The following is an 18,671-nucleotide window of genomic DNA, read 5'->3' on the forward strand; positions in this document are numbered from 1 at the left end:
ATAGAAGTTGAGGAGAGGGCAGATTTAGATCCTAATGCTCATTGCTAAAAGTTTGAAGAAGACTGAAAATAAGTCATAATCAGTTTGTCAGTAATTAGGGCATTTGAGATATGTTTGCAAATTAGCTGCATTTTTAGCTTCAGTTCACTCTGATCACTGGATGAGTGAAGCTAAACTTATTATTTATTTAACAAGAGCACAGAGTTGGTCCTGAATGAATGGATTATCAGTCCTGTGTGGATCTCTGTGTGTCGGGTCAAATCTCCCCCTTAACACCTTTTTGGTCTTCTGAGGGCCGTCTGGGATCCGGTCCTTGAGGACGGGGTTCTGGCACAGGTTGGGGGCAGCTTCTGTACGCCGACCCCTGGAGTTCCCCCGGCTGCCTGACCCTCGTCCCTCTGGTCCGCTCCCCTTCATCCTGTCAGTTTTCTGCTCGTCCCGCCCGCCATTGTGTGTTGTAGGTCCTTCTGGGATCCGTCCCTTGAGGGTGTGTGTGTGTGTGTGTGTGTGTGTGTGTGTGTGTGTGTTCGTTTCCTGTTTTATTTTGTAGTTTCCTTCCCATTGTGTCCCTGGGTTAACTTCACTTCCTGTGATTTTCTGATTGTTTCCACCTGTGTCCAATCACCTGCACCTTCCCAGTGTATATAAGCCCTATGTGTCTTATGTCTTATGTCCTTTGTCGCGTCATTACTGAATGTCCTACCCTGAATGCTTAGCTGTTCCTGGTCCCTGCCTGCGTTTCTGGTGTATTTTGGGTTTAATAACATCGTTTTTTGTCAAGTCTGCGATTGGGTACTGCCTTTGCACACCCTGTTCCTGACAACCTGGGGCGGTATTCCAGAAAGCGGGTTATGTGAAAACTCAGAGTAAGTTAACCCTGAGATCAGGGAAACTCTGAGTTATCCGTTCCAGATAGAGAGGTAACTAAAACTCTGAGTCAATCACCATGATAACAGACTCTGTGAACATAACCTGCTCGCTGGCAGGTTTACTATAAGAAACCCGGAGTTTCTACCCGTCTCCTCCTACATGAAGAAAGCTGGTAGACATGGATTGCCCATTCCTACCAAATCCAATTGACATTGAAGCCGTCGTGATTCAAAATGCTTTACGTCGCGAGAGAGTCTACGGACCCAGATTAGACTTTTTCATTTCCAGAGGAATTTCTGTTAGAACGCTACCGCTTTACTGGTAACTAGGAAACATATGGACGACATTTAATTCCTACAGTTCCACATACAAATTTAACATGGTATTGACCGAAAATCTCACGGTTTCAAGCTGTTCTGTAGACATTGATGGACCCTCCTCCTGGTGATGCCCAACCATGTTCTGTTCAAGGACAAGAATGTGCTAGTTAGCCATTATCTATGCTCATCACTTGTCACTACATGTCAAACTCCACTCTAGAATGTGAATGGGAAGAGCACTGCCAGTAGATAATATTAAGAAGACACACTTCAGTAGGCCCCTCCGGATCTCTCCCTGTGGCAGCTGACGGCGTTTCCTCATCATCATCATCCTCTTCCTGTTACTTAAGATAATGTTTCTGAATACTTTTAACTACCATCTGAGGCAAGATTTGAGTATCTGCAGGGTTACAACTGTGCAGATGACACCATCTACAACTGTTGCATGGGTGGATATATATTAATTAAAAAGTAGGCTATATATATAGAATATATAATATATATATATATATATATATATATATATATATATATATATAATTATATATATAACCGTTCAAAAGTTTGGGGTCACTTAGAAATGTCCTTACTTTTCAAAGAAAAACACTTTTTTAATGAAGATAACATTACATGAATCAGAAATACACTCTATACATTGTTAATGTGGTAAATGACTATTCTAGGTGGAAACATCTGGTTTTGAATGAAATATCTACATAGGTGTATCGAGGCCCATTTCCAGCAACTATCACTCCAGTCTTCTAATGGTATATTGTGTTTGATAATTGTCTACATTTCCAAAAATGTGTCTGTAGTGTCTCCTAAGTGGGATATTAAGTGAAAAGACGTGTAAAAACAACATTTTATTAGGGGTTTAATTTACTATTTCAAGTAGCCACTGAATTAATATTTACTTTGTTTAATAGCCGGAGTCAACTAAAGAAAATTAATTAAAATTAAAGTGAGGTGCAATCATAGCAATATATGTCATAACTATGTTTTTATATTTCATATTTAGCTGCTTCCAGGTCCTTTTTTCTCCTGTTGGATTGCACCTAAAATGAAAATCAGATTACATTCCTACTTATATTCATAACTATAGGCTGCGACAATCTTACGGTAAAATGTTATGTCAATGGAATAGTACGTTCAAACTTACGTGTTGACAGCGATTTCTACCCACGCAGTCTCTCTCTCTTTCGCTGCTGCAGCTGTATTGCATTTGCGGCGAAATATATCCTCATGCACACCGTAGGCCTGCAGAAAAACCTCCAAATTCATCGCAGTGAAATAGCTTGCTCTTTTATTTACTGTTGTCATGGTGACTCGTGGTATCGGGGCTCCATTGATGATGGCTTTTTATAATCGTCATGCACGCGCTTAACTCATGGTGAACATACTCCGAGTTGATTGAATTAACGCAGATCAGCTGTTCTGGAACCGGATACTCAGAGTTTCCCGTCTCAGAGGAAGTCAACTCAGAGTTCAAGGATAGACTCAGAGAATAGACTCAAGGATAGACTCAGAGTTTGTTGAACCTCCTTTCTGGAATACCCCCCTGGAGGGAACATTTCCATATTTACAAACAAATAACTGCAGTTATTGTATTGTTCATCCATGTTGGAGGAATTGTTCTGGGACAATGTTCATTGTCAAAGTCTTGGGCTACGACATACCTAAGCATGTTTCTTTTGTTGTGGAATATTTCATTGTAACTAGTTCAGGAGAAGAGAATGATTTGTTTCTAGGTTTATCTAATGAAACAGTCTTGATGAAATGATCAACACTGTAAAAGTCAATTTATTGCTTGCCAGCAGGAAGGAACTCTGTGACAGTTAGGGTTAACTTCAAGGTGGGATAACAGTTTCTTTTTCTGAGAGTCTGTGTGAGAGCATGTTGACCCGCCCTTCTTCGTACACAGCAGCAAACGGAAACTTTGAGTCATTCCGCTTTCCACACGTTAAACTTCAATACAGACAATTATCACACTTTTAGCATAAGACTGTTATAACATGTTTTACCATTACACTTAAGTAATATGACAGGAGATGTCAGGTATCTGCTGAATATTCTGCTAGCAGCTAGTAAGAAGGCCACCACTAGGTGTACACTTCTACTTAACTCCCTAACAAAACCCACAAAAAAGGAAGAAGAGTCATGCTCAGTTTGTAAGTAATAAAGGCACGTGAAATATGTTTGCAAATTAGCTCAATTTTTAGCTTCAGTTCCCTCAACAAACAATGTCAAACTAATTCACCTCCCCAGAAACAAAATACATCAGCTTTGCCGCTATGAGGGCAGCAGCCCAGCTCTCCTCAGCGCCTTGTCCACACTGGGAATCAGTTTTTCTTGGAAGTCCCACAGTCGCTTGTCCTCATTCAGCTGCTTGAGGGTCAACGACCCACGCAGAGACACTCGGACATGAATGACTCGACAAACGTCCATGGGAACCTTCAACTGTTGTCCAGAACTCTTGAGCACTTCATGCACTGAAGTCCACTCCACCAACCTGTGATGCACATACACACAAAAGGCTTTGATTGGACTTTCCTTTCCAACAGGATGACCACATGTATTGAGACTTGTAGATGAGTGAAGCTAAACTTATTTTTTATTTAACAAGAGCACAGAGTTGGTCCTGAATGAGTGTCAGCCTACCTCGGCTGAACGATCATCTTGTGCGGGTGGTATGACTGGCTGTCGGGGTCCTCCCTGTAGATGTGCTCCAGAATATTAACGCCCGGCACCTCGTTCCACTGAGGCAGGTGAAACCTCCCACTCGGCTCAAAATGTTTCGTCGGGAAGAGGTTGTTCTGAATAAGGTACACACCTGTCTATATAATGGAATACACCGCATAAGATGAGGAGAGAATATAAATATGGATCAATATCAAATATAATCTTACGGTTCGAGTAATATTTTACAAATGGACACCAGAACAATCTCACATTTGGATGCTGTTGTTGGAGGACGTCCATCAGAGATGTGAGGTTGTTGTGTTTGTAAGGCATTATGATCTCGTCGATGTCGTTCAACAGCACGTAGCGTGAGCGGTCCATGGATCTGTAAATACATTCATTAAGTGTGGTCAACTGGCCGAAGTAGTGCACGTCCCCTCCGCTCTGTGAGAAGAGCCAACCAGGCGATGGATTCAGGTGCTGGTCGATGGGCCAGGGCACCATCTCCACGAAGCCCTCCTCGCTGTAGATCTGCAGCAGGCGATCGAGATCGGGGCCGCAGGTGGTGTTATAGATCACCACCCTGTCCACACCCAGTAACCTGTGGCCAGTTGAGGAAAAAAGGGTCCAATTTATTACCGTCCACACACACTGCTTAGTACATAACAGTGACTGAGCCACTGCTGCACATGCAGACGGCTTGGCCAGTTTAAGCGGGTTTTAATACCATTATACCATTTATCTTCAGCCTTTGTCTACATCATAATGTCTCCTGTTAAACAGAATGCAAAGTGTGCTGTGCTGACCTGTACATCTCCAGGGTCTGTGCAAACTGAAGCACGTTGTTGTAGTCTCCAAACAGGTTGGAGATGCAAACTGTGAAGTTAAACTGCAACTTCTCTTTTTCCTTCCCATTGGATCTCTTATTTCTTACAGGAAGCCAGGGTTGGTCAACTAGCCGGTCCTTTCCTGGCTGAGTCAAGAGATTGACATGTGCGGCGTTGCAGTTTTGGGGAATCTGACACATGACATCCGTAGTGACGTAGGGGAAACCAAAGTTGTCCGAGTGTTGTAAAATTGTTCCAGGAGTTGTACTTGATAACTTGCCTGCACAGCAGAAAACACAGTGCAGTTTTTGGATGGAGTCTCTCTTGAATATTCCAATGATGCGTACGTCCAAGCCATTCACTCTCTGGTCCATGTAGGCCGACACCAGCAAGTGCTTGGTGTTGTTGAGCGGGGTGATGCTTCGCTCAGAGATCTGAAAGGGGCAAGTGTACGGAGCCTGGTGCGGCGGTGGGATCATTCTGTACGTTCCTGGTGTTCTCTCAGTGATCCAGAGGATGAAGAAGAACATAAAAATGAGGAGGAAGAAGAACGCCCATCTGACACATTTTGGTTTGTCCATCCAGCCACAAATGTCACTGATTCCCAACCTTAGGGAGAATGCAGGAATCAGGAAACATTTAATACCAAAATATGTCAGACATACAAGGAATTTGACCTGGCGGTTGGTGCATAACAGCAGACAGTTAGACAAAGGACAACAAGACAGATAAGAAAACATAGTGCAAGAGGAATAAAATAGAATATAATAAAATATAAGTCTATAGGTTAGTTTAAAAATGAAAGGATAACAGAAAAAAAAAAGTTAAAAATAAAGTGCACCAGATAGCCATACTCTATACAACTGTGTTGTCAGCGTATGTGAAAGTGACAAGTGACAAGTTTATGTGCATGTGGAGTGTGAAGGGAGTGATTGGTGGAAAAAGGGATGTCAATGTTAGTCAGTGGGAGACCAAGGCTCTGTTGATGAGCCCGACTGCCAACGGGAAGGAAGTCTTGGTCCTGATGGACCTCAGCCTCCTGCCCGACAGGAGGGGCACTAACTAATTTTGACCGGGGTGAGAGGGGTCACACAAACCAATCTCAGTTAGTTTGGTGAAGTTAGCAAGATATTCACATATTCAGACATCACGGTTCAATAGCTGTTGTTAAAACACAAACGACACCTCTCTGTAACCCTAATTAACCCTAATTTTGCCAATATACGGACTAGTGCAGGAGCTGTACAAATCACATTGATCTTAATGAAGTCGCCTGTGAGACAAGTGCGCAGTGACCGTTTGCAAAGTGCAATGCCGAAAAACATACAACAGAAATATTTAATTACTTCACTATTATGAATGGTAGTATCACCAAAGCCATGTCATATGTCCAAGGGATTGTTCTTGTTGTACTACACCTGTTAATTTTGATGAAGCTTTTGCATTATTTTAATTAACTTAACTTAACTGACTTAATAACTTAATTCCAATGCAATGTAGTACCATTTAGTTTCACAACCACGACCACTGGATCTTATTTAATTTCCAGAAACCCGAATATTGGTTAAGGAGCACTTTCATGAATTAATATACACACAAGATCTTATATTAACTAAAGGATTCTTCTTAAAATATTTGAGCCAGCTGTCATTGGTTTGGTCAAACTAGTGCTCTTGTAAACCTACACTCACAGGCCACTTTAGTAGGTACACCTGTTCATTTGCTTGTAACACAAATTGGTATCACATGGCCGCAACTCAATGATGGTGGTATTTTTACGCATTGTACTTGGCAGACGGTCCCTTCCCACTCGCCTCAAAAGCGGCCGCACATTAAGACCAAAATGATTCGTCCAGCTCGCTGAGCGGTCTGTTTTGGTAAAATGATGGTTAATACGGGTTGTCGACATTAATACGGTTACATAGAGGTGCTGTTCGTGTTTTAACGTCGTTTCGCTGACGAGCTATTGAACCGTGAAGTCGGAATCTATAAATATCTTGCTAACTTTACCGAACTCTGCTTTGAAGGGCTGCAGTTACAGTCGGTGTAAAATAAAGGCTGGCGCATGCTTCTGCGTCTTTATGCACCGTCGTGTCGACGCACTCGTTTCAATTCATGGTTCAAAAAATCTAAAACGCCAGAACAATAGGGGGAGTAACGTGTTTTGTTGAAGACCACCTAGAGAGTCACGTCTTTGTTTGTGGAAGTCGTTGGTTTATTTATTTATCATCGACTTTTTTGCCCCGTGCATCGCCACTGCTGCTTTTCATCGCGGACACAATTGTCCCGAATTTTCCTCCACAACTTTGTTCACCCCCCGACCGGCACACCGACGTTTTCGGAGATCTCCCTCCATGAATCGGGAGGCCATCCGCGCGTCCTTATAGTCCGCCAACGACGCGTTGTAGAAGTAGTCATATTTACGCATTTCGTCCTACTGTTAATTCATCTTACATTCCTACACGTGTATAGTAGGATATATACGGTGTAACGGACTGTTGCTTCTGTTCCGTGAGCGAGTTACACACAAGTTCAGTGAAGGGCTCACAATGTTTTATGTCAATGATGCTTGTGCCGCCCATGGACATGTGTTGTGGGGATGTTTGTGGGTGGGTTAAGTAACGGAATGCGGGAGCGTTGCGGGGTTATGGAAGCCCATTTCCGCCACACAAAAAAAGAAGGGTCAGAAAGTCGAAATTATGACTTAATGAAGTCGAAATTATGACCTAAAAAGTCGAAATTATGACTTAAGTTATGCGCATGCGCAGGTTCCTTCGTTGTTTGTTACATTGACTTTCCAAACCCTCTTGGCGACTTCTTGTCAAAAGCGACCGGCGACCTTATCTGGTTTTATTGGAGACTTTTGTCGGACGTGACGTGACTGAAGCAGAAACCTGGCGACTCGCGGCGATCCAGTTGCAGTCGGAGCACAGAGGAGACCTACGTCACGTCCAGACCGGAATGAACGCGGGCATGCGCAAAGCCGCCGCTGATTCTGCAGCGTCTTTCCTCATTGAGAAATTGGCAACACTAGTTCAATAAAGAGAGAGCTCTCTTCAGGACTTTTCAATCGTTACTAATCACTATTACTACGGAATAAATACCACCCGGAACGTATTTTATCTCCCTAGAAGTATGATTTATTTCGGACTCGGAAATACCGAAGATAATTTAGACTCCGCTTGAAGTCTATACAAAGTAAAAGGAGTAGTACAATGGGTAAAAGGCCATTGACATGACATGGTTTTGGTTGTTCTACAGTCCATAACAGTGGGGCTATTGAACGTTATTTGCAATAAATATTGAAAGATAATCATAGAAAATAGTCAGAAGCAATTTCTATTCAAAGTAAAAGGTGTAGTACAATGGGTGAAAGCCCATTGACATATGCTATGATTTCTGTGGTTCTACGGTGAATAACAGTGGAGTTATTGAACAAATTTTCCATAAATATTGAATAATATTCATAACATAGTCTGAAGCAATTTCTTTTGGGGATTTTGGTGGTTCTAGAGTCCATAACAGTGGAGTTATTGAATGTTGTTTGCAATAAATGTTGAATATTATTCATAGAAAATAGTCAAAAGACATTTTCAAACATAGTAGAAGGTGTAGTACAATGGGTAAAAGCCTATTGACATATGCTATGATTTTGGTGGTTCTAGAGTTCATAACAGTGGAGTTATTGAACGTTGTGTCAAGGATGGGTGGAGGAAGGCAGGACTCGAGCGCAGACTTCTTAAACAAAAGAGACTTTAATCGTCCAAAAGGCAAAAGCAAAAGGCCAACAGGCAAAAACGCACACGAACCAGGGGAAAAACGGCAGGCAGGAACTACGAACATCCACGACGATAGACAATGACGCAACAAATGACAGGAGACACACACCGCTTAAATACGCTAGGGAGGTGCAGGTGATTGGACACAGGTGGAAACAATCAGACAATCACAGACGATGACAGGACAAGGCAGGAAGTGAAGTTACCCAGGGAGACAAGAAGCAGAAAAATACAAAATAAGACAGGAAATAAAACCACACCGTGACACGTTTGCAGTAAATGTTGAATATTATTCATAGAAAATAGTCGAAAGACATTTTCAAACATAGTAAGACGTGTAGTGCAACAGGTACAATGCCATGGACCTATGACATTATTGTGGGGATTCATAATAGTGAAGTTATTGAATATTTCTGAAATGTGTTTTTCCACATTGCACTTTGTAGACGGTCCCTGCGCACTCGTTTCATGGGCGGCCACTCATTAAGATCAATGTGATTTGTACAGCTCCTGCACTGGTCCGTTTTGGTAAGATTATGGATAATTATGGTTGTAAACATCACTACGGTTACAGAGAGGTGTCGTTTTAATTCCAACAACGTTTCGCTGACGAGCAATTGAATCGTGAAGTCTGAATCTGTGAATATCTTGCTAACTTTACCGAACTCCTGTCCTCCCTGTTTGTTAAGAGGGTGGAGTGAATGTGTGCAAGTGTCCGCAGAACTTTTACGGTTCGCTAAAGTTGGCAAGATATCAGATTCGGACTTCCTGGTTCAATAGCTGGTCAGCGAGAGGTTGTTAAACACAAACGACACATCTGTGTGACCGTAGACCGTAGTCACCAACCAAGTCATAATTTCGACTTTCTTAAGTCATAATTTCGACTTCTTGAGTCATAATTTCGACTTTTTAAGTCATAATTTTGACTTTCTAACCCTTCTTTTTTTGTGGCGGAAATGGGCTACCATACAGGGTTCGGCGCAGTGGGCCGACAGTACCATGTTTCTTAATAAATCCTAATGAAGAGCAAGTAATTAAGCGAGAGTCGCTACAATAGTCAAAGTATTTCTTAATTTTAACGTAAACTAAACTTTTTTACTTTTAATTCCTTATAAGGCTTGTAGGTTTTTTACTTTGACGTCCAGACGGGGAGCATTCCTTATAAGGAAAATGCATACAACTTTACTGATTCATTTTGATTAATTTCTCATTTACTTTATTACCCCGAATAATGTGCATTTCTGTGGATTCTTCGTCTGAGATTCAAAAGTCGCTTCCGTTACTTGCATCGGGTTTCCGCGTGATCCCCTCAGAGCTGCTTCGGTACTTAACGGGAAACTTGTCTTACCGTAAAACATTACATCGGTCGAACACGCGATGCTCAGGTGCGACTCGTTGGATCCGCAGGACGAACAGTGGCGTGAGGGGGAATTTCCGAGGAAACCAAGTGAACTTCTAAGCTGTGTTTGTTTCAGGCGGGTGGGACACAAAACCGTATCTCGCTATTCCGGCCCGCGCACAGATAGACCCCTGGTGGTGCTCAAGCCCCAGCCCCCTTGCCTTCTGCTGGAGCACTAATTCTTTCTTCATTTATCAATATTTGAGAATACACAATTACTCTCTCTATCATCAATTCCCCCCAAATGTGTTTTGATATCTGACGGGCCATTTATTTGAGTTCTTGTGAGAATTTCGCCCCAACACGCTCACAGGCCCCGCCCCCCCACCTCCTCCTCCCCCTCCTCCTCCTCCTCCTCCTCCGCTTCGTGCAGCGCTGAGCACCAAACGGATGCAGCATCGGACAAACAGGGGATGACGGTGTTTGTGAAATCCCGCGACGTTGTTTGGTGATAAATTAACCACATTAGCGCCGCTGAACACATTAGTCGCAACTGGTTCCTGTTCCTCGTACGTGGCTAAGTGAGTTAGCCGGATCATTTGCAGTAGAGATGCTCCGATCTGATCGGCGCCGATCCATATCGGCCGATATTGCCATTTTCGGTTTTGATCGGCGTTCTCAAAACGGCCGATCAAATTTGGCCGATCAGATTTTTTTTTTGAAAAGCTTGTGATTGGCTGTCTCTCCATGTTATTGAATTTCATTGGCCCCCTTGGGTGAAACCACTGAGACAAAACGGCTTCGCCGGTCTGGCAATATTACAAGGTGTCGGAAAAAGATAATAAATTTGCAGTTTGCAACGTCTGCTCAAATGTGGTTCCCCGTGGAGGAACGCGTCACGAACGCGTCACGAACCTCATACGGCATTTGAAAGCTTGTCACATCAAGGAATTTGAGGAGTTTACGAAGTTGGCGAGCGTTAAGGCGGATAAAGACAAAGAGCGTGCAACCGCTTCCCAAACGCCACCCACTCAGCTGACCGTAACAGAGACATTGAAGCGACAGCAACCATACAGCAGTGACAACAAGAGACGAAAGGAATTAAATGCAAAGGTAATGGAATTCATATGCCTTGATCAGCAGCCGCTGTCTGTTGTGGAAGACGCCGGGTTCAAACGCCTTGTATCCTGCTTGGATCCACGCTATACGCTGCCGGGCCGAAAATACCTAACTGATGTTTGTCTGCCGGAATTATACCGAAATGTCTACACGCACATCGAGAGCCTTATGAAGGACAACGTCAGGGCAGTTAGCTTCACGAGTGACATTTGGAGTTCTAGTGTCTGTCCCGTGTCTATGCTGAGCCCAACTGCGCAGTTTATTACGCAGCACGAGTCTTCCTCTCCGCACCTTGTACAAGTGTAGATAGCGAGCGACTTTTCAGCACAGCAGGACATATTTTAGATGAGAAGAGGAACAGGTTGACTCCTAAAAATGCTGAGATGCTTATATTTATCAAGGCAAATCTGCCAGTGATGCTGCTTAATCAGAAGTAAGGTTTGAATACTCTATATGCCCACTCTCCGAGTGAGTGAGACACTATACAGATAGATATACATGTTTTGTTTAATTGCTGACTTCCTGTGCACCTTTTAATCTTTATTCTGTCAGTTATCTCCTCCTATAAGCTCCAAGTTCTATTGAGAGCCTCTAGAGAGTGGAATGTTGCACATGTTATTCTATTTATTTATATTTTTATTATTGTTTTAATATTTATTATTATTTACACATTTTATAGTAAGCGAGAGAGCTTTTCTACATTGGAATGCTGCACGTTCCCTGCAATAAAACGGATGGTTGTCAATTTATGATACTCTCTCGTCTCGTAATTTAAATACTTAAAATACAAAACCAATGTTGTTAAGAATAATTCATTTCATAAATAATGCTACACAATAAATAGAATGCTTAAATCGACACCGTGATCGGTGATCGGTATTATCGGATCGGCAGATACTGATTTCAGTGATCGGTGATCAGTGATCGGCACCAAAAAACCTGATCGGAGCATCTCTAATTTGCAGGATGAGGCGACGTAGATCTGTTCGGTTCCCCGAAGCAGGTTTCTCTAAATCACCATAGCAACACATCGACAAACATGAACCTGCTCCGGAAGCAGGTTCATCTGAGCCGCTGGATTAGTTCATCACTCCCCGGAAAAAAAGGGCAGCTCACTTCCTCATTGATGAAGGAGCGACATCAGTTAGATTAACGTTTTATAGGGACATACTTCTCAAATCACAAAGATCACAAAGACCAAAGTTTAGCGCTGAGGACAAGGAATCAAAGATTTCCCCCTTACGTTACGTGATGAACACCACACCCTGCAGCCGAGCATCCACTGTCCCGCAGACTGTCTCATACTGTCTGACACCCCAGACAGCAAAATGTATTTGGGCCAGATCTGGGCCAGGTTTTTATTAGCATTTGGCGCGGATCCACTTAACGGACCTGATCCGGGGTCTTTTTTCCCAACGGCCCAATACCGTAACAGGTTGGAATTACGGATCAGAGAGAGATCTGGGCCCGCACTGGCCCAGTACAGTTATTAACCCCATGACGTGTGGTGCGGATCTGGCCCAAATCCGCGACTCATATCTTACATCTGGGGCTCACCTGGCTGTGGTCTGTGACAGCCCAAACAAATACCCACACAATTTGTAAGTTATTTATTTGAATAAGGCAAAAGAGCATTTACAGCATGAACAGCGTGTACGTGTGTGCATGCAGAAAAAAAAGGTATAAAAAAGAGGTATAAAATGTCATAAACAGTAACAGTAAAAATATAAACAACATACAAAACCTAATGTGATCACTGCAGCTCAGTTGGTTGTGACCGGGCACGGCGACCACCCCCCACGGTCGCAAGCCAGATTAAACCATCTGATGGCTATTTGATTAATTTCGATGCTGTGGCTTCGTTCGAAAGCAGATTCTTCCTCACTGCTCCTGTAAGAATTTAAAAAGCACACAAAGCAAAGAAACAAAGAGTAAACGTTAGATAAAATATATATAATAAAACGAATTTTTATGACATTATAGTAAAATGCTTGCACAAATAAATAATAAATGTGACACAAGCGGCGTGGCGGGAGTTATCAGTGAATGAATAAGAGAGTAGTGATTCAGTAAGGACTGAGAGAAAGGCATCTATATATACACAGCAAAATGGACAGACACAAATTAACACTATTGGAGTTAATTCTAACACTTTTAAAGTGTCCCATGGGGTCCCCACTCCACAGTGTCAATGTAACACTTTTTAAAGTGTTGCCATTTTAACACTGTAATAGAGTTAATTTTAACTCTTATATAGTTGATATTTAACAATACTCAAGCGTTAGTTTCTCAACACTAGTGGGTAGTGTTAGAAATGAATATTCATCGGAGTAATTAATTAACTCTTATAGTGTGATGTGCATAAAATTGCCCCAATAACACTATAATGTGTTATTGCTGCCCCCCCCCTCCGCACCCTCCACACCAAAAAAAGAATCTTTAAATAAAATGTCAATAATTAGAAATACGAATGACAAGTTCACTACTTTAACATTTTTATTTCTTCAAATGCATCAACATTACCAAATATTTTTTCATTGCTGTACATTTATCTACACAGTAAAATCGCCAGTGTTAATACAACACTTAAAGAGTAAATTTTAACACTACCTCAGTGAACATATGGTCCCTATCTACAGAGTGTTAAATGTACACTGAACACAGAGTTAAATTTCCAGAGTCAATTTTACTCTGGTAAGAGTTAAAATTTTACACTAGGTGCAGTGTAGTGTAATAATATTAACTCTAAGAAGTGTCAATCAAGTTTTACACTATGTAAGAAGTAACACCCATAGTGTTATTCACATGTAACACTAAAGAGTTATAAAAGAAATAACCTTTCCAGTGTTAAACCTACTTTACACTATGTTGATTATGAAATCACTCCAAAGAGTGTTGATTTTTAACCAACTCCTACCAGTGTTGCATATCTATGCAGGGGGAAAAACACACAGACAATTGTATCCATACTGTAATACATATTTATTCCAAGTAAACATGAAATATTGGCATCAAAAGTAAACCTAAAACATGTAAAGCTCACATCTTATCACAGTGGCAAAGATCTTGGTTGGTGCTGGATGACAGGACTGTTTTGATCAACATGATGGTATCTGCAAAGACAGCAAACTGAAATCAACATTATGATCTACAACCCCATACAAGCTGACAACCTGAAAATACCCTATTTCAGCTTTAAAAATAACAAACACAACTACATTTTCGGTCAAGTACATCAACTTATTACTTACCACCAGAGCACCACAGTACATTAAAGAACAATCTGAAAGAAAAAAGAAAATATACATATTAAGTAACTACGTAGACCCCTCCGCCGTAGCCTGACGTGCACCTCCGAAAAAATCTAACTGCGAGTCGAGTTGACGTGGACCGCAAGTGCTGTGATTGGTCCGCTCAGAACGTAATTTGCGGCAGTTGCTGACATTTGAAAGTATCGAAAGTGCACTTGCTCATCCAGGTCCCTCAGTGGGTGAACCAGTGTTGTAAATTCACGTCTTCTCTGTAGCCTGCGCTTCAATATGAGATTCGGCTCACCAAGGATTCGGCACCCGCAGAAACACACAGCCACACCCGCCTAGCGGCATGGGGGGGAACTGCAGAGCAACAGAGAACTTGCTCAATGACGGGGTTACGCCGCCGCCGTAACGTGGAAGCATAAATTAAGCTTACAGCAGCTACAGCCATAGACATAAAGAATAGACATCGACCGCTGCTGCCTAGTGGTGCTGACGAGCCGCGGGGCCGCCAACTTGGACCGGTCACCCGCTCCTCTCAGTGCCAGCTGGCGCAACGAAGTGTCAGCGCATCACTCGCTGAATGTCACGGGATTTTGTAGGCATGACACCGAAAACATGATTCGGCGTATTTTAATATTCATAGTAGGCGTAACAGTAATAATATTCTGGTATATAATATAATAAAAAAATATTTGTTTGCGCCTCAGCAGCCAATGCAGCGTCTACTCTTTATATGTCTATGGCTACAGCAGCAGCTAACGGGAACCGAGCCTCTCGGAGCCGCGGCTCCGTTCACGTTAACTGGGTCGACTCGGTGCATTCCGCCGTCTGCCGGTGAACTAGCGGGTCCTATGAGCACGTCCGCATGTCCGCGACATGTCCCGCTATGCTCGACCAAATTGTGACGTGACGCTAAAGCGATTTGCTCCGGCTCAAATAGAAATAATAAATATGACTGCTTCAACAAATTTTTGTCGTCATTTTACTGAAATAAATGTGCAAGCATGACACATAACACACCAGGACAGCTCGTCCTCGCTGACATTAACGTTACCTCGTGTCGTTTTTGTTCAGTTTGGTGTTGCGAGTTCAGACATGTGGCTGCTACATTTAAGCTAACCGCCGACCCGATATCACGTTAGCCATTTGAAATTCGGTATTTGAAGACACGTACCCAACATTGACTAGTGTGGTGAATGAATACGTCCCTTTATTCTTATACAGATTCTACTGGAATGAAGAAAAACAACGGGAATAGTTTATAGTAGAAAGACTTACCACAGTATTTCGATGCGAGGAAGATGGCGATGCCAGAATCCACATTCTCAGTTTGACCGGGAAAGTTGGTGGGCGGGGCTTTCCAGAGTATTCTTTGTGATACTCTGGAAGGTATCTTGCTCTAATCAGTGTTGAATCAGGGCCTGAGAGAGTCAATAACACTGACAGAGTAAAACCTCTGTTAACTCCGATTATTTTCACCAACACTGGAAGTTTTCTGGTTCAATTTTACTCTGTCCATTGTTGGAAGAACTCCGGAAGAATTAAAATAGTTTGACACTGCCTTTTTGACACTGGCAAATTTACTGTGTACATGTAACAATAAAGGCACTGTACGCTCTTTGACTATTGTCATTAGAGCATTGCTTGTCAAATGGTCTAAAATAAGTCAGTGCCTTCACAGATATGACAGAAAACACATTCAACACAACCGATGGATTGCCTACTCCAGGTAGGGAATGTGTCCTTACCCCAAGTGAAGGAGTTCAAGTACCTCAGGGTCTTGTTCACGAGTGAGGGGAAGATGGAGTGTGAGTTTGGCCGGAGAATCGGAGCAGCGGGGGCGGAATTGCACTCGCTTTACCGCACCGTTGTGACGAAAAGAGAGCTGAGCCGGAAGAACTAGGTCACGGGTACAAGCGGCCGAAATAGGTTTCCTCAGGAGAGTGGCTGGCGTCTCCCTTAGGGATAGGGTAAGAAGCTCAGGCATTCGCGAGGAGCTCGGAGTAGAGCCGCTGCTCCTTTGCGTCGAAAGGAGCCAGTTGAGGTGGTTTGGGCATCTGGTGAGGATGCCCCCTGGGCGCCTCCCTAGGGAGGTGTTTCAGGCACGGGCAGCTGGGAAGAGGCCCGGGGAAGACCCAGGACTAGGTGGAGAGATTATATCTCTGCACTGGCCTGGGAACGCCTTGGGATCCCCCAGTCAGAGCTGGTAGATGTGGCCCGGGAAAGGGAAGTTTGGGGTCCCCTGCTGGAGCTGTTGCCCCCGTGACCCGACCCCGGATAAGCGGTTGAAAATGGATGGATGGATGGACATTCATTTGGTCTTCTATACAGTATGCACTAAAGTGGTCATCACAGTACATTGTTTGTACATTACTGTTCATGTATTATAATATCACAGATCTTTTTGAACACAGGAAGATCATCGGTACATCCAGTGCATAAGTACAACCCAACCTGGTACTCAGTACCGTAATATCTGACCCACCTTGTACTTGTAACATTTGAACAGGCATCCAAATGTAATGTCTGACTAATTTCTTTCCCACCTTGCAAGTTGCAGATGTTTTTAGATGATGTAGGACCAAATTCAAACCTTCTAAAGCAATCATTTTCATAGTTAAATGCCAATTGACGCTGATGTTGTTTCACTAACGATTTAGTGAGATTCTTAAAATTTTTGCCACATCGTTTGAAAAAATTGTGTTTAGCTTCAAATCGCATGCACCGCATATGGATAAGAGGGCCAATTTTTTGTATGCATCTAGGATAGTGTACCATCAAGTGGTGCTTGGGAATCAACCTCTTGTCTGGAAACAATGCTCTGAACAGAGTATGGTGATCACAGATCAGATGTTTCAAAATTCAGTTATGGTATTACCAGTTATGGTAAGAAAACACTATATTGACAATCTGAAACAAAAGCAGCAGAAAGTTCCAGTGACTGTTATTTTTTTCAATGACATCACCAAACATTAGTGGAGCGTTACGCAGGAGACACCATGACTGGATGGGTTTCAAACCTAGATCTTTGCTCTTATCATCCATTTTTATCCCACTTGGTTTGTTTCTACGCTCCGTGTAACCACAATTAAAGCTTTGTATCCTGTTTGACAATGTGTTCTCTTCTCTTAGTCTAGTTTTCGTTGACGAAAACTCAGAACATTTTAGTCTAGTTTTAGTTGACAAAAACTAGACTAAAATGTAATTAGTTTTAGTCTAGTTTTAGTCACATTTAATAGCCATATTACTTGGTTGTCCATTAGATGTCCCTCCTAGGACAGGTCTATAGCAGAGGTCGGCAAACTTATTGACTCGCGGGCCACAATGGGTTGTAAGATTTGAAGGAGGAGCCGGGCCAAGAACAAATGGTGCACCGCTGCACCGATGCGAGCGCAAATGGTGAAGCTCTGTTGAATATGGGGTTCCAAATCCCTCTGGCTTGATGCATCTAGGTATGCTAAATCCTGCTAACAGACAAATTAGACAACCACTCACGCCGTATTTTTGCGTGTTCATTTTCAATCTCTTCATCCCAACCATGTTTCCCCTTGCACAGGCCCCGCCGACAACATCAGCAGCGCCAGAAAGCCAAGAAGGTCGCAGCTAGAGCTAGCGGTGGACAGGATCCCATGTCTAGTAACGGGCTTGTCTTGCACAATTATCTGGAACTTGAAGTTGTCGGTCTCTGTGCACCACTGTACTCCAAGGGCACGTTCCATGGGAAGTGTGTTGTGGCTGATGTCCATGTCTTTTACTTTAGAAACTCTTTCTACATCAGGGATGGAACACAAGACTGTCCTGCTGTTGCTTACCCACTTGGTCAGATGAAATCCACCTCTGGAGCACAAGTCCTGTAGGTCTCGTACTAGAGTGATTGCCTGCTCTTTCGTTGCCACTGATATTAGGCAATTGTCGACATAAAAGTTCTTTAGCACAGTCTTCAACGCTTCTGCGCTTGTCACTTCTTTTGCATCTTCTGCAGTTCTTCTTAGAGCAGAGGAAGCACAACTAGGTGAAGATGTGGCACCAAAAAGGTGAACCTTCCTCCTAAACTCTTCAATTTTGCTATCCAAATCACCATCTGGCCACCACAGAAACCGTAGCAGATCTCCATCTTCTTCCGGGACCGTCACCTGGTAGAACATGGACTCTATATCCGCCATAAATGCAACTGAGTGCTCCTTGAATCTTAATAGGACACCAATGAGTGTGTTAGTTAGATCAGGTCCTTGGAGTAATTGTTTGTTTAGGGCCATTCCCTGATACTTAGCCGTGCAATCAAAGACCACTCTTATCTTCTTTTTCTTTGGGTGGTACACGCCATGGTGAGGAATGTACCACACCCTGCCATCCTGACGACCGAGCTGCTCAGTGGGTATTTTCTCAGCGTACCCTTTTTCAATAATGCCTTTCATGAAGGCCTTGTAATATTTGTGGAATTCTGGATTTCTTCTTCTTCAGAGCATCGAGTCCATCCTCTG

At 42.9% G+C, this 18,671-nt stretch overlaps 1 protein-coding gene and 1 long non-coding RNA gene across 5 annotated transcripts; both read right to left on the bottom strand.

The window, feature by feature from the left end:
- Positions 1-2,972: 2,972 nt before the first annotated feature.
- Positions 2,973-10,219, bottom strand: LOC120832461 (beta-1,4-galactosyltransferase galt-1). 4 transcript variants are annotated; one of them, XM_078090040.1, is made up of 5 exons: positions 9,824-10,219; positions 4,676-5,305; positions 4,140-4,470; positions 3,849-4,024; positions 2,973-3,699 (listed from the first exon to the last, which is right to left on the bottom strand). In XM_078090040.1, exons 2-5 carry the CDS (start codon positions 5,275-5,277, stop codon positions 3,480-3,482), a joined length of 1,329 nt encoding a protein of 442 aa, XP_077946166.1. In that variant the 5' UTR covers positions 5,278-5,305; positions 9,824-10,219; the 3' UTR covers positions 2,973-3,479. The 4 variants fall into 4 exon arrangements, with proteins under 4 accessions (XP_077946166.1, XP_077946167.1, XP_077946165.1 ...); XM_078090041.1 differs by having other exon boundaries at positions 3,849-4,020; positions 9,824-10,183; XM_078090039.1 differs by lacking the exon at positions 9,824-10,219 and having other exon boundaries at positions 3,849-4,020; positions 4,676-9,092.
- A 3,677-nt stretch (positions 10,220-13,896) lies between these two features.
- Positions 13,897-15,783, bottom strand: LOC144388447 (uncharacterized). The gene is made up of 3 exons (XR_013452840.1): positions 15,469-15,783; positions 14,185-14,216; positions 13,897-14,046 (listed from the first exon to the last, which is right to left on the bottom strand). It is a non-coding gene; the product is annotated as an uncharacterized LOC144388447 (long non-coding RNA).
- Between the last annotated feature and the right edge of the window lie 2,888 nt (positions 15,784-18,671).

This window comes from Gasterosteus aculeatus, chromosome 15, assembly GCF_964276395.1.
Source record: "Gasterosteus aculeatus chromosome 15, fGasAcu3.hap1.1, whole genome shotgun sequence".
NCBI classification, from domain to species: Eukaryota; Metazoa; Chordata; class Actinopteri; order Perciformes; family Gasterosteidae; genus Gasterosteus; species Gasterosteus aculeatus.